Source organism: Gossypium hirsutum, chromosome A03, assembly GCF_007990345.1.
Source record: "Gossypium hirsutum isolate 1008001.06 chromosome A03, Gossypium_hirsutum_v2.1, whole genome shotgun sequence".
NCBI lineage: Eukaryota > Viridiplantae > Streptophyta > Magnoliopsida > Malvales > Malvaceae > Gossypium > Gossypium hirsutum.
The window spans coordinates 4,785,542-4,800,668 of NC_053426.1; the positions used below are offsets into that span (position 1 = coordinate 4,785,542).

The 15,127-nt window shown below is 33.8% G+C and overlaps 3 protein-coding genes across 3 annotated transcripts; all 3 read left to right on the forward strand.

Annotated features, from left to right (window-relative positions):
* Positions 1–1,511: 1,511 nt before the first annotated feature.
* LOC107935045 (putative tRNA pseudouridine synthase) lies at positions 1,512–4,870 on the forward strand. Its single transcript, XM_016867583.2, has 7 exons — positions 1,512–1,812; positions 1,890–1,925; positions 2,192–2,304; positions 2,386–2,534; positions 2,635–2,779; positions 3,064–3,495; positions 3,773–4,870. The coding sequence occupies exons 1-7, from the start codon at positions 1,590–1,592 to the stop codon at positions 4,202–4,204; spliced, it is 1,530 nt and encodes a 509-aa protein (XP_016723072.1). The 5' UTR covers positions 1,512–1,589; the 3' UTR covers positions 4,205–4,870.
* A 2,123-nt stretch (positions 4,871–6,993) lies between these two features.
* On the forward strand, positions 6,994–10,429 carry LOC107935046 (RNA-directed DNA methylation 4). Its single transcript, XM_016867585.2, has 10 exons — positions 6,994–7,390; positions 7,510–7,590; positions 7,691–7,779; positions 7,936–8,007; positions 8,131–8,169; positions 9,041–9,177; positions 9,260–9,378; positions 9,659–9,746; positions 9,826–9,896; positions 9,984–10,429. Exons 1-10 carry the CDS (start codon positions 7,282–7,284, stop codon positions 10,268–10,270), a joined length of 1,092 nt encoding a protein of 363 aa, XP_016723074.1. The 5' UTR covers positions 6,994–7,281; the 3' UTR covers positions 10,271–10,429.
* A 1,408-nt stretch (positions 10,430–11,837) lies between these two features.
* Positions 11,838–13,410, forward strand: LOC107935053 (spermidine coumaroyl-CoA acyltransferase). The gene has a single exon (XM_016867597.2). The coding sequence runs from the start codon at positions 11,896–11,898 to the stop codon at positions 13,276–13,278; it is 1,383 nt and encodes a 460-aa protein (XP_016723086.1). The 5' UTR covers positions 11,838–11,895; the 3' UTR covers positions 13,279–13,410.
* Positions 13,411–15,127: the final 1,717 nt, after the last annotated feature.

Below are 15,127 nucleotides of genomic sequence, written 5' to 3' on the forward strand. Positions count from 1 at the left end.
TGCAGTCATCTTTAAACGAGTTGAATGTAGAAATCGAACTAGCTCTGATACCAGTTTGTTGGGGATAAACACGATTAAGCAATGAACAAGTAAAATAAAGAAAAAATTAAAAAGATCAAACACAAATATTTTACGTAGAAAAATCCCTCCAAAGAGGATAAAAAATCACGGGCAAAGATAATTTCACTAAAACGGCAAAAACGAAAAGTACAAAGATGGAGATAAAACTAAACCTCGAAACCTGAAATAAGAACACTCAAAATGTAAACACACAAAATTTTCTGAAAGCTTATAAAAGCTAATACCTAAATGTGTATTAGGTTATTTTTCTAAGGTGAAAAAAGGACCTATTTATAGGCTAAACTTGTAAGTCAAATAATATTAAAATAACCTATACTAATCAGAATTTTAGTGGGAAACTAAAAAATAGAGCTTAACTGGATGAAGAAAAACAAAAAAATATGAAACATAACTCAACAGAGATGTCTAAGAAGTGAGCTACGCTGCAATATATTTTTTTAGAAAAAAATCCAAACTCAACTTGAGTCAAGTGGTCCAAACAATTAATTTTATATTAATATTCATATATTATTTATAATTAAATTTAAACTTGTGCTAACTCGAGGGAAAAAAACTCTCGCCTAAGCTTTAAGTCAAGACAATCCAAAGACAATGAGTCTTTGTCTGAACTCGATTTGAACCGAGCTTGGCAGGGCACTCAATATGTGAATAGAGTTATGTTCCATGCCAGAATTTGAATATACATTAAACACCTAAAATGATATTCAAGTTGACATCATGATTCTTAAATAATTTAAATGAAATATTTCAAAACTTAAGAATCAATTTGAAATTGAGTGATAATCTGAATATGTTTAGCAGAATTAATCCTAATAAGATTTACTGAATTGGTCCTTAAAAGTAAACGACACCGATATTTTACCATTATTACGACAAAAACAAAAAAGAAAGGTACAAAAGCTCTCCAATCCCTTCTAATTTTAATGTCGAGTAAATTGGTCGTCTTCAAAAGAATTGGAATAAATTGATCTTTTTGAATTTTGAAAATAAACATCTAAGGATATTTCATCACAACATTAATGTTTTTTTTATCAAGTTTACATAATGGTTGATATAATAATAAATTTAACGCTCAAATTTCACACATTTTATCTATATACATATTTGAAGCTAAAGTTTCTTTCTATATTGTTTTTGTTTTTTTTAGATTTTTTAAATTTTTAAATTATTTTTAAAATTAGGATCAAATTAATAAAAAATATAAATATTAAAAGTTTAATTTATTATATTAATTAAAATTATGTATGTAAAATATTAATTCTATTTACTTGTTTATTTTTAAAATTGATGTGATTTCATTCAAAAAAATTCACAGTAATTAAATTGTTGCAATTTTTTTATAAGACCAATTTACTCAATATTGAAATTAAGAGGGATTGGAAATGAGATTTTACCAATAAGTAACTATATCCGCTGTTTTTGTTCTTTGTTAGTGTCTCTGGGTGTTTCTGGAGCCTTAACCGAACTGAAAAACCCCAAAGCCATAGCCACAGCCACAGCCAAAGGCGATGGCCATTTCTTGTCTGAGACTATCCTTGGCTCCATGGCTGGTGAAAACTCCAAGGCCAAGACCTCCTTTGAAAGTAAAACCTTTTCGAATCATTTGCACTGCTCAGTCCTCTGTAGTAGACGAAAAGGAGCTGCCTCTCCCTCTCTCCGCCTGCAAATGGGAACCTTTTCGCAAGAAAAAGGTTGTCATGCGGGTCGGCTACGTTGGCACCGACTACAGAGGTAGCTCCTTCTTCAACCTCCCCTTCTTTTTCATTATTATATAAACAAAACCCAATGTTTTTTTCCCTTATTTATAGGTCTTCAACTGCAGCGAGATGAACACGAGCTATCTAGTAAGTTGCAGCTTCCACTATTGTAATTAAATATATCTGTTTATTTAAAAATTATTGTCAATTTTCTCCTCTCTTTTTTCTTTTTTTTACATAGCCTATAAGTGGGCATTATTTTCTTTTCATGATTTCATCACAATTTTTGGCTGTTGTTTTTGTTGCTGTTAATTGTGTTATAGGTGCTCACTAGGCCATTACATTTCAGTTTTTTTTCCTTCATAGCTAGTATGGGGTCTGAACATACTAATGATTGCAATGTTGCAATGTAGCTATTGAAAATGAACTGGAAACTGCCATTTTCAAGGCTGGGGGAATCCGTGACAGTAATTATGGTGATCTGCACAAAATTGCCTGGGCCAGAAGCAGCCGAACAGATAAAGGAGTAAGTTTCTTGTTATTATTTTGTATGTGCTCGATGTGAGGTTGGTGCTGCCAAAACTTGTATTGTCAATGGATATTTTAGGTTCACTCTTTGGCAACAATGATCTCCTTAAAAATGGAGATACCTGAAGATGCTTGGAAAGAAGACCCCAGTGGCATTGCCCTGGCTAATTGTGTTAACTCTTATCTTCCCGACAATATCCGAGTCTTCAGTATATTACCTTCACAAAAGTGAGAGCCTAGTTTGTTTATTTGGATTTTTGCTTCAGTATTTTACATAAATATTTCATTTCTGAGCGTCCTTTCTTTTCTGTATCATCGCCTTTTTTAGGAGTTTCGATCCTAGAAGGGAATGTAATCTCCGGAAATATTCCTACCTTCTACCAGCTGAAATCATTGGAATAAAAAGTCACTTCACTGAAGCTGAAACTAATTGTCATATATCAGACTTCAACAGTATATTAAACTGTTTTGAGGTATCAGTTATATTATGTCATTTATCTTTGTCCTTTTATGAAGCCATATATTATTATTTACTTTCTTTCAATGGAGAGCAATTCAAAATTCACCTGGAGAATTGCCTTCTCAATTAAGATTTTGCTTCATATTAAACATGTTTACTTTAGTTCATTGTTCTATGATTCCATTTTCTGGTGTGTTTTTCTTATGATTTCGGGGGTTAATTTAATACTCATTCAGGTCTACTGTTTCAGTTATGCTAGAATTTGCTTGCTCATTGTTTATCGTGGATACTTTTTAGGGTGAACACCCTTTCCATAATTACACTCAAAGAGCCAAGTACAGAAGTCGAGTTCCTCCTAGGCAAACTGCCAGAAATGGTCGTCCACCAAGAGCTAAATCTCATAATGGCTCATCAACTTCCGAGATAGAGGAAAGTGATGTAGAGGAAGATACAAGGATTGATGAAACTAGTACAGTAAATAATGAGGAAATGTCTTGTGGTTTTGGTGAACCAGTGGTTGACTCTTGTAACGGTCAGGGCAATGGCTCGAAGGATCAAAGTCCTAAGGTAGTTATAGCAAGATGGTTACATGAACCTGACGAGACAGATAGAATAACATCTTCCCACTTTCGAAAAATTTTTCGCTGTTCTTGCGGAAAGCTGCAGAATTCAATGGGATTTGATTATGTTGAAATTTCCATATGGGGAGAGTCTTTCATGTTACATCAGGTAACCTTTTTAAATCATTGAAGTAGAAAGCATCCGTTTGTTGCCATGTTATATTTCCTGTTATTGTTACTGCAGTATGTTTCCGAAAAAAAAAGAATTAGAATTAAGCTTATTTTCCTCAAGTGTTAAAAGCAGTAATTGCAATTTAAGGTTGCCTCATTGTGTTGAAGAAATTTAAAGAACAAAAGCTTAGGGTGGCCTGCACTTTTTGCAAACTGTTTGACAAAGTTTATAACATTACAAAGTTTATAACATTAAATACTGTATATTGTGCCAGATCCGCAAAATGGTTGGAACTGCCGTAGCTGTGAAGCGCAAATTGCTCCCAAGAGATATTCTAACATTATCGCTAGCCAAATTCTCACGGGTTGTCCTTCCCCTTGCTCCATCTGAAGTTCTAATTTTGAGGGGAAACACATTCATATTGAGAAAGGCGCCTGGTAATGTAACAAGACCTGAAATGCTGGTGATGGTTGAATCAGAAGAAATCCTCAAGGCAGTTGATGAGTTCTACAAATCTGTAATGTTGCCGCAAGTTTCAAAATTTTTGGACCCTTCCAAATCACCCTGGGAAGAATGGGTTGAAAATTTAGATTTTAACACAGGCATTCCCGATGCAGAGTTGGATGAAGTCAGGAATGCTTGGAAGCTGTGGAAGGAGAAGTTGCCGATTAGGCGAACTTCTTCTGCACCTGCAGTGAGCCTATAAAACACACTGAAATTTTCAGCATTATTTGATGTTTGTCTGTCATTTATGCTAGAATCAATGGAAAGGAGGAATAGCCTAAACAATTTTGATTGATACTTGCTAGCTTGTATTCAAGATGATGAGAACGGCCTTCGCGAATTTGATTCTGTGCAGGGTCAGATGAATCAAGACTCTGGCTTAGTCAGAAAACTTCTTGAAAAAAGTGATGCGAAGGTCACAGAAGCAGAGGTAAATAGCACAAGATTCACCACCGGTCAGCTAAGATAGGAGAATGCATTTTTTTTTTCTATATTTTGACTTGAAAGGCTTAGAATACATGTTATAGAGTGCTAAATTGTGGTCAGGAACTTGTTTGCCAATCTTTCCATTTCGGCTTAATAATTTTTTGTTCAATACGAAAAAACCAAGTTATGCCCAAAACCCATATTTGCCTAATTTCTTACTGGTATAGTTGAGAAGGTAGATGTAGAGTGGTGCAAATATATAGAGTAGGTTTGGTAGGTTCCTCTTAGCCTCTTCTAAATAGCAGAAGAAACACAAAGTTAAACTGATTCCCATTTCCTTGGGGGTTTATGGGCTCAAGCAAGCTCTCGAGGCTATCAGCAATTATAATTTTGTTTAAACTTCTCCATTTTAGGATGATTAATTCAATACATATTACTTTTATTTCTTTTAATATATTAATTTTGCTTTATTTTTTAATAAAGGCTTAATTCGGTTGGTACTTAAACTATACATTCTTTTTTTCTCATTTTGGTATCTAAATTACTTTCTGGTCACAAATGGTATTTAAACTACATTAGTATAGCCGTTAGTTAAACTGTTAAATTTTTTTTTTTAAATTTAATCTACAAATTGATATCTAAACTATACATTTTTTTTTCTCATTTTTGTAGACCGAAGTTACCACATTCTTTTTTCTCAAGTTGTTACCTTACTTCAATAGTTAGTCAAACCATTAAATCTATTTAAAAAATTATAATCAACTAAAAATTGTTGACAGAAAAAAATATTATTTTCTCTTTATATATATTATATTAATTTTTACTTTATATTAATTTTTTACTTCTTTCTCTCATCTTATGTTTCTTCTAAAAGTATGAGCTTTAATATGGGATTCATAGTTTTTATTAAGGTTTTTAGAATTAGCATGAAAATCGAACCGGTCCAGCCATCAATTCATTGTTTGATCAGTTCATCCAATTCGATTAATAAATTATTAAAAATATATAAAAGTAAATATATATTTAAAAATATAGAAAATTGGTCCAATCAAATTTTTTAGTTTGATTCAACTGGTTTGTATCGATTCATTGATTAATCAGTTTAACCCCTATCTGGGGATTGACACCTTTGCCAATTTTTGGTCCAACTTGCATCTTGACCTTAAAAGGGTGAATTTTGAGTATTGTGTGCATTGTAAAATATTATAAAGGAAGAAGAAAGAAAAAAAAAAGAAATAGTGAAATAATGTAAAAGAAAAAAAATAAAACAATAAAAAATATTTTTTAAAGTTTGGGTAAATCACTTTTCGGGACAAGAACTTCGCAACTAGTCCCACATTGGGGTTTGAACTTTTTTTTGTTCAAGTTAGTTTATGAACTTGACAATTGTTCTCACATTGGGGCTTAAATTTTTTTTTTGTCTAAGTTAGCAATTGATGTTTCATTGAAAACTCTAAAGTTTAAGTCTCAATGTTAGAACAATTGTCAAGTTCAAGCTCCAATACAAGAATGATTGTCAAGTTCAAGGACTAACTAAGGAAAAAAAAGTTTAAGTCCCAATGCGGGAACAATTACCTATTTTAGGCCTCAATATGAGAACAATTACCAAGTTTAGGGACTAATTTGAACCAAAAACTAGTTCAAGCCATAATATGAGAATTGTTGTTAGGTTCAGGTCCCAAATAATGATTTAACCTTTTAAATCTTATATGACATGGCGGTTTATTATTGGTTGGATCTTGTGTGGCATTTTGGTGTAAAATGTGTAATGAAAGAATTGTTTAGGTAACACTTGTGACAAAAAAAAATACAACTTTAAAAAATATATATTTTGGTACTAATTTTTAAGCTAAGCTTAGGATGTCAAAATTTGAACTCCCTTGATGAATTCCAAACTCGATTCACTCCAAATGAGGTGGTTTTTTTTTTTGTTATACCCCTACTCCAATAATGACACGAGGCGAAACATGGGATAGCTTGGTAATGACCCCTCACTATATGCGACTCATGAGCAACCTTCCGCTAGATACCCTTTGTGATGCCCCTCTGCCCAGAACCATTTGTGAATTCCCCTCGAGCCATCTTGAAGCCATTCTAGAGACCATTCACTGTGGACCCTCCATGGGAACTACTAAGGCATAACAATTTCGTGCAACCTCAACAAAAAGAAGATAAGAGCAAGACCACATCACATAGTACTACACATGACGATAACTTACCTATAACGATCTTGCCAGCTAACTAATCGCACGGGCAAGGTTGGCCTACCATCCGTTTTGTTGGCTACGTGACACTACCAAACAAAGGGCGCCCTTCTATATATAACCTAAAGCACGAGAGACAAATAAATCTCTTTTTTCTCCCCAAGAAAAACCTAAATGTTTCCTTAGCTATTTTCATCTTCCTCCGCCTCTTTCAACCTCCTAATCCAATTTTAATTTTTCGCTTATCATAGGTGAATCGACTCTCTAATCATGATCACTTTCTCCTTTTTATTGAATGCTCGTATCAATACTTCTAAAAAATGAATATATAAGGAAACGAGTAAACTTTTTTAGACAAATGATATGGAGTGATTGATATTTACTTTCTCAACTCGAGCCCGATAAAGAAGGTAATAAATTTAGCAACATTGACCTCAGCTCTACTTTGTTGCTATCTCTGGATAGTTCAACGATTGTATACACATTTCTATTGGAAAAATATATAATTTTCAAATATCCCATCACATGTAAAAGCTTTGCCCTCAGAATTTACACGAAAGTTAAAGAGGACTAATTAAAGCCTTAACCCCCTCCCCATTCTTCCTCAACGAAGCTTAAACCCTAACCTCTTTGCAACCAACCAAAACCCATGGCAAGTAACGGCGAAAGCTCTTCAACTCCGCCTCAATCGACGACCGATAAGCCTGTGATTGTTAGGGTTAAGCGCAAAGCCTCTCAGTTTCGTCTTGATGCTTTCTGTATGTCATTTCTTTGCATTCTTTCATTTCTTTACCCTTTTTTATGTTTCCTTTTGCTTCCATTATAAATTAAAATGCAATTTGGAAACTTTAAGGAATACTCGTGTTGTCTGTTGCAGGGCTGGAAATCAACGAGAGACATTTGAAACGCCCTTTTTCTGATTTTGAGAAACTATCGATATCTGAATCGTCCCAAAGAGGTTTCTCTTTTCCCGATTAAATTCAAGGGTCATTCTTAATTTGCATGCTCCATAATTTAGAAATTTCTAAAATTGACGCAATGATGTTGTTTTGCATTAGAGGAGTTGAAGAGTAAGAAAGTATTTGTGCGGCATGTGGATACATTGACAAGCTCTCAGGCTACAGTTGATATTGTGCAATCTTTTATAGTAAGTGGTGCTGAAATGCCGTTAATGTAACTATGCTCTCTTTTATCCTTTGCTTTTGTTAGAGTCTGCTTTTTGAAGGTATTTTTCATTAATTTCTTGTCATGTACTTCTGCATAGAACATGCAAACAAAGCTCTAACGGTGGTTTCTTTGACAGCCGAATTCTGCTGATGTTACTGAGGGTAATACAAAGAGTCAGGAAGGAAGGCGCCCTCAGAAAACCAATTATGTAACCTCTCATTCTATTTCGCTTCAAGCAACACAATGATGGTTGCTCCTTGAATCTGCTAGTGATTCTTGTCTCTTCTTTATTTATCCTAATGTTTGTCCTTTTTGATTTTAATGTCTGCAGCGACAAGAGCAGCTATCTAAATCCATCCAAAAGCAAGAGGTAGTTTAATGTCTCTAAAAATGCCTTTATTCATTTTGAAAAGATAGATATCCTGGTTATTGTTTACTATGGATCTTTGAGAATTTTTTCTTTAGTGTTCATCTTATGGCTTTCATCCTTTGTTCTGATTTTGTTGATCTGATAGCATTTTTTTTTGCTTTGTCTACCTTTCAATTTAATGTTTAAACCTAGATTTATGAAATGTGTCAAAAGTATGGGCTAATGCCTACTTGTAAACTCCACTTGTTTATTCCTGCACTGTCATCGTATATTAGTTGAAATTACTACCATCTTAAATAATTAGTTATACAGATAATAGAATATCCATTAAGCACATTTACTGGTGTGTTGGGAATGCTTTAGACCATGTATCAAGCTAATGTGGAACAAGCTGCTGGTTTGGCTATGTCTTGTTTTCATATTTTCTGATAAGAATGTTGCAAAGGCTTACCCTTTTTAAAAGAAAAGGGATTAGGATGATTTGATATTATGAGTAGTTTTAATTCTCGGCCTTCAGAAACTATGAGATTGATGCCATAACCTTGAGTGGTTAAATGCATGCTTTTTTTGAGACTAAAGTAAAATTTTGATGACTAGTGTTGCTAAGAAAAACCAAACTTCTCAAGTTTTCTTACACTTTTCCTGGTAGAAACCTGTTCGTACTATTATTTTAATCCAAATTCTAGAGAATCTGAAGTGGTTTGTCAGCATCAAGTGCAATTTTACACCGGAGCTAAGCAGCTTACTGCTTTATTTGGCTCCTAAGTTTGTAATTAACACAGCCAGCTATCTTGTGATACAGGAAAAAAGGAAATTTTTTTTTTCCTCTTACTTTCATGTTTCTGTAGTTTCATGAAGTCTATTGTTTTAGGAAATTGCAAAAAATGCTCGTTTTGAACAAATATGGAGGAGCAGAAGAGGGAAAAAAGAGGCAGTTGATGAAATGTACCATTTTTATGATGTTGTTCGTGTTGAGGTTGAGGAAAAGTCTAATAACATGCAAATTGAGTAAGTTTGTTTTAAAATTCATTAAATTATATGTTAAAGAATTATTGTGAAACAGATTTAAGTTGCCTTGATTTTACTGCAGAGAGGAATCCTTGGAAGATCGCGAGCTTTTATCTAGTTATTTGCCTCTATTAAGAGAGTTTATCCCTGCAGCTGCTGCCGAAATTGAAGCTGATGTTCGAGCTTACATGTTTGAAAAAGGTTGTGGATCGTAAATTGCTTTTATGAATAACTACTATTGACTGCAATATATTTGGCCTTTCAGCTGCTATTGTTTTTGGCGTTCTTTTTGATCTTTCATAACAGGAAATTTTCATGTATGGTTTTTTTGGGGCCAATTTTACTGGTTTTCCGCTGCAATGCTGTTTCGTTAGAGAATTAGTATTATTTGTTTCCTCTTTAGTACTTCAGGGTGGCTGATATTTTGTTTATGTTCTTAAGACCATCTGATGTATTATTTCCTTTTCTATTTAACATGCAGATGCAGATGGATATGTGTATGACTACTACACTGTGAAGAATGACTTGGGTGTAGGTGAGGAGGATATGGCTTCAAATCCATTCCCACTGTAAGTATTGTATAATCTGCTCTTGCATTCTCTCTCTCTCTCTCTCTCTCTTAGAAACTGATGGATGATCTTGTTTCAGGGTGAAGGTGGATGATGAGGATTTCTATGATGTGCCATATGAGTCAGAATATGATAGTGAAGATTCAAATGGTAATCTTAGAGTCTACTCTCTGTCACCAAATTCTCCAAATTCTAGGATGCTTGTATGACTTGTATATTCTTTTTTGGTGTTTGCAGCCGAAGATAATCCGAGAAATGATTATCCTGATGAAACATCCGAAGAGGAGGAAGAGGAAGAGGAAGAGGAAGGGGACGAGGATGAGGATGAGGAGACTAAAGCGTCTGATCAATCAGGAGAAGGAAGTAGCAAATCTTCAGAAGTTGGGAGCGTGAGTGGCTATGATGAAGACCTTTTATATGAAGTTGATCCCTATGATGATATCAATGGCGATTCTAATCATCTTGGTCATGGTAATAGCGATTATGATACTGACGGTGAAGAGTGGAGATGGTCTTACAGATGAAATCTGGCTTTTTTTGGCAACTAGAGTGGTCTGTTTGGACATCATTTTGCTTTCTATTATCTCTGTTAATAATTAGATCCAAATGGATTCAGTGTTGGAAAGACCTCACCTTGGAGGACCTGTATAGTTGCTAATATCATAGTTCTGGTGTTTTTTCTATGTTAAGTCCATGGTTTCAAAATACGTTGCATCAATAGTTTAACACTCAACCTTACAACTCTTGCAATGAATTTTTAGAGTGGGACACCAACCTGGTACACAACTTTCTTGCGATACTTTTACCCAATGTTCATTCATAGAAAAAGAAAACATGCTCCATTATTAATATTATACAACCTCAACCCTGGGGTGGCTTATTTTAGAAGCCTTACCTGTAACGTTGATCCAGCACTTAGAATTTCAGGGTTTTTTTCTTTGTCGTTTTTGCATGACAATTCATAGTACAGTTGAAAACTTAACTTGTGGTTTTCATCAATAATGGTCATATTACAGTACTGTTTGTATAAATGTAATTCTCAACTCTTCACATCACTGTTTAGCTAAAGCTAAACATAATACGCAAACAATTTTGTTTAGTGCTGCTTAGCTTGCAGTTGCAGGCAAGCTGCTCTATCTTTATTCATCATTTATATGAAGAAATAATCCTCTCTCTCTCTCTCTCTCTCTCTCTCTCTCTCTCTCACTCACTCACATACGAGTCTACGTGTATAGTATATAGTACAAAAAAAGGGGTATGATACCAAGGAGAGGTCATGATTACATCATTTCATCGTCTTCTTTTTTCTTCTTAGCAGTAGTTATTTTGCAATAAAATCCCTTTTTACCAAGAACGTGAATATTTATCAATAACATAACGTGCTGGTCGAGCTTTATACAAGCTACCCTACTTTTTCAATTTTTGAGGCACCGGCTGATTGAAGGAATGTATTGAACAAACCTAAAACGTTTCGGGTTTTTAGTTTTGTCTAGATTCGTTTTGTTCGAGTGTATCATAATGATATGTGTTTTATTATTATTATTATTATTAATATACTGAAGGTAAGGGGTCAATTAATTAGGTGATCAATGGTTTTCTCGAGGAAACTTGCCTCCTGTTATAGTGGGATATCCAATCTTTCCGATCAATGCTCATGCTCCACTAATAATGGTCTGCCGCTATTGGCTAATAATCTCAGTCTGAACCAAAACACAAGACTATTGCAGGCTGGACCAGCAGAATCCATCTCTGGGTTCAAATGATCAAGATTTTCATATAACTCCTTCAAACTTCAAATGATGAAATATTTTAACGTTTTCATGAGGTCGATGATATTTTTTCCAGCAGCTTTTGATTTTGTAGTTATCATGTATAAAAAAAACTAACAAATTTCTTATCACTCAACATCTATTGACGCGGTTTTTCTACTTTGCAAAGTCCACTTGGTATACTTTATACAAAAAATCATTGAGATCCCATCATTACCAACGTCGTAATCTCTAACATCTTACGAGTCATCTGGTAATAATGGTACTGGACATGGATAAGACCATGATATGGAAACTCTCTATATAATGGAGCACTTCCATTTTCCATTACCTATCTAAACCTCACCTTTAGACCTTTGAATTTTTCTCCCAAATCTCCAATGGCAACCCACAGTAGCATCATGTTCTCAGTTGATAGAAAAGACATAGTGTTCGTTAAACCCTCCAAACCAACACCCTCACACCTTCTATCTCTCTCCACCATTGACAATGATCTTAACCTTGAGATCATGTGCCACACTGTTTTCGTATACCAATCAAATGCCGATTTTTGTACTAAGGGAGAAGAGATAAAAGATCCAGCTTCCATAATCAAGGAAGCTCTTTCTAACCTCTTGGTTTTTTACTATCCACTAGCAGGGAAGATGAAGAGGGAGAGCGATGGGAAACTTCGAATCACTTGCAATACTGATGATGGGGTGCCTTTCTTAGTAGCAACTGCAAATTGCAAGCTCTCTTCGTTGAATTACTTGGACGGCATAGACGTTAAAACTGGTAAAGAATTTGCATTGGATTTCCCATCAGAATCTGACGATGGTTATCACCCTTTAGTCATGCAGGTGACCAAGTTCGTATGTGGAGGGTTCACCATTGCTTTGAGCTTATCACACTCGGTTTGCGATGGCTTTGGTGCAGCTCAGGTCTTTCAAGCCTTGGCTGAGCTTGCAAGTGGTAACAACGAGCCCTCGGTTAAACCAGTATGGGATAGGCACTTACTGGTAGCCAAACCTATCGAAGCAATCCCTCCATATATGCTCGATAAGGCCTCGTCTGCAACTTCACCTTTTCTGCCATCTACTGACATAGTCCATAATTGCTTTTATGTAACCGAAGACAGCATAAAAGCCTTGAAAATGAATTTGATCAAAGAAAGCAAAGATGAAACAGTGACCAGCCTTGAGGTCCTATCCGCCTATATATGGAGAGCAAGGTTCAGAGCATTAAAATTGAACCCAGATGGAAAAACAATGTTCTCCATGGCTGTAGGTATGAGACGCACTGTGAAACCACCATTGCCTGAAGGATACTATGGCAATGCTTTCACCGCAGCAAATGCATCCATGACAGGGAAGGAACTCAATGAAGGGTCGCTCACAAAAGCTGTGAAACAAATCAAGGAGGGCAAAAAGCTTGCTACCAACAATGACTATATATGGAACTTGATGAGCATTAACGAGAAACTGAGGGAACTAAACATGAAGTTTGAAGCAGCCAGTGGTGCAATCATGGTGATAACAGACTGGAGACGGTTGGGTCTAGTGGAAGACATAGATTTTGGATGGAAAGGATGTGTGAACATGATACCATTGCCATGGAACATGTTTGGGTACGTGGATTTGGTGTTTTTATTGCCTCCTTGCAAACTGGACCAATCAATGAAAGGCGGAGCTAGGGTGTTGGTTTCCCTACCTAGGGCTGCTATTGCCAAATTCAGGGAAGAAATGGATGCTCTCAAGCATGGTGACGATGCTGCTGGCCATTAGTTGAACTTGTAGACCTATGTATGCACGTTGTTTTAACATTTTAAGTTGATAATGTTGTGTTTTATCGTATTACATATATGTGTTATTAAATTATTGTATGAGTTAGAAGAATACGAGGGTTGTTCTTATCCACTTACAACGTATAAGCATTTCACTTGGGCAATTACATTGTTTCAGACATAAATTCCTTCTACCTAAGAGGATTGTACAAAACTGACGAAATTGAATTGGATTCCATATTTTAAGCAAAAAGTTAAGAAGTACTATTTTACCTCAACTAAAACATCTCTAAACTGTTTTCATGCATTAGTCAATGAAATAGTTGGTTGGTGAGATGAGATGGGACATCATTCTTCATCCATAAACATTGAATTTTCAAAGTAGAGGGTAAATGAATGAATATCTACTGTTGCGTCCCGCTTTTACTTTGCATGCCTTCATTACCACCAATTACGTGGGGCTATCATGTATGGCATCAATAGTTTTGGTTAAAATATGTAAAAGTCCCTCCACTCTTTGGAAATTTTACTATTATTTTTATGAATTTATTTCATCTATTTTTTACATTTTAAAATTCAAGTAAAACTAGTGTTAAAATTATTTTATTAAATCCAGGTTCATTAAAACGCTACTTTTTTAGTTGCATGGATACTGTGAGTTTTTTTTTAGGCTTATAGGTACAAAAAGGCTATTTTAAGAGAAAATGGAAAAGAATCAATTGAGCCTTGCACTAAATTCGCACTCAATTGAACCCCTTTCATTAATTAAAAAATCAATTAAGTCTCTTCGTTAATAATTTTAGTCTTTGACCACGTTGACCATTAAAATAAGTTGACAAACCAAATAAGTGGCGACATGGGATAGCTTTTAATTTAATCTTATATTTTTATCATAAAAAATTATAAAAATATCATAAAAAATAAATATTTACATAAAATTATAGAAATTATAGAAAAATTAGAGTACTTATAAAAAATATAAAAATTCATAAAAGGTTATAAATATTATAAAATTTTATAAAAATTCTAATAAATTATAAAAAAAATAAAACATATAAAAGCATATTCAAAATTTTTAAAAGATTATAAAATTCATAAAAACTTATAAATAATATGATAAACTCTAATAAATTGTAAAGAAACTATACAAATTTAGAAACTATAAAAAAATTCATTTAAACCCCTAAAATCATAATGAACACATAACATTATTCCAATTGTTGGATAATGGAATTAGTCGTCAAATCATTAGGGTCGTTTTCATATTGAATAAAATATTCTTGATCTTCTACAAATAAAACGATAATTGTGGGACCTCTCCTATTTATTGATAAATTATTATTGTTATTATTATTTTTAAAAATTTTATCCCCAACTTTTAAGTATGATACAATAGTTTGGACCTTGAAATGTTGAAAATTGTTTGCTAAGTATTGTATGATAAAATTTTTTTAGTACAATTAAATACTATAAAATCAAATTTTCACTATCCAACTATTACAAACATTAGCATATGTCAACATGGAATATTTGATGACGATTCTCATTATCAAACAGTTGGTTTAATGTCACGTGTTCGTTTTAATTTTAGGGGTTTAATTTTCAAAATGAGAAACCGATAAATGAATTTTTATATATTTTTAATATTTCAAAATTATAATTTTTTAGCACTTGTTTTGAAATTTTATAAGTTTTTTTAATTATTGACAATTTTTTATATGTTTTTTTATGATTTTTTAAAAATAATTTTTAGAGTAAGCTATACAATTATTCACTCAACTATTAACATATTTCTATTTTGATTACTAACCTATAAAAAAAATTATTTTCGTCACTAACATTATCATTGG

What these genes read in the sequence shown, in the direction of transcription:
- LOC107935045 (XM_016867583.2), top strand. Translation starts at nt 1,590, where the DNA reads ATGGCCATTTCTTGTCTGAGACTATCCTTGGCTCCATGGCTGGTGAAA. An exon ending in AGATGAACACGAGCTATCTA is followed by an intron (nt 1,926 to 2,191) that starts GTAAGTTGCAGC and finishes GTTGCAATGTAG; the next exon opens with CTATTGAAAATGAACTGGAA. An exon ending in GTATATTAAACTGTTTTGAG is followed by an intron (nt 2,780 to 3,063) that starts GTATCAGTTATA and finishes GATACTTTTTAG; the next exon opens with GGTGAACACCCTTTCCATAA.
- LOC107935046 (XM_016867585.2), top strand. Translation starts at nt 7,282, where the DNA reads ATGGCAAGTAACGGCGAAAGCTCTTCAACTCCGCCTCAATCGACGACC. An exon ending in GCTTCAAATCCATTCCCACT is followed by an intron (nt 9,747 to 9,825) that starts GTAAGTATTGTA and finishes ATCTTGTTTCAG; the next exon opens with GGTGAAGGTGGATGATGAGG. An exon ending in TGATAGTGAAGATTCAAATG is followed by an intron (nt 9,897 to 9,983) that starts GTAATCTTAGAG and finishes TGGTGTTTGCAG; the next exon opens with CCGAAGATAATCCGAGAAAT.
- LOC107935053 (XM_016867597.2), top strand. Translation starts at nt 11,896, where the DNA reads ATGGCAACCCACAGTAGCATCATGTTCTCAGTTGATAGAAAAGACATA.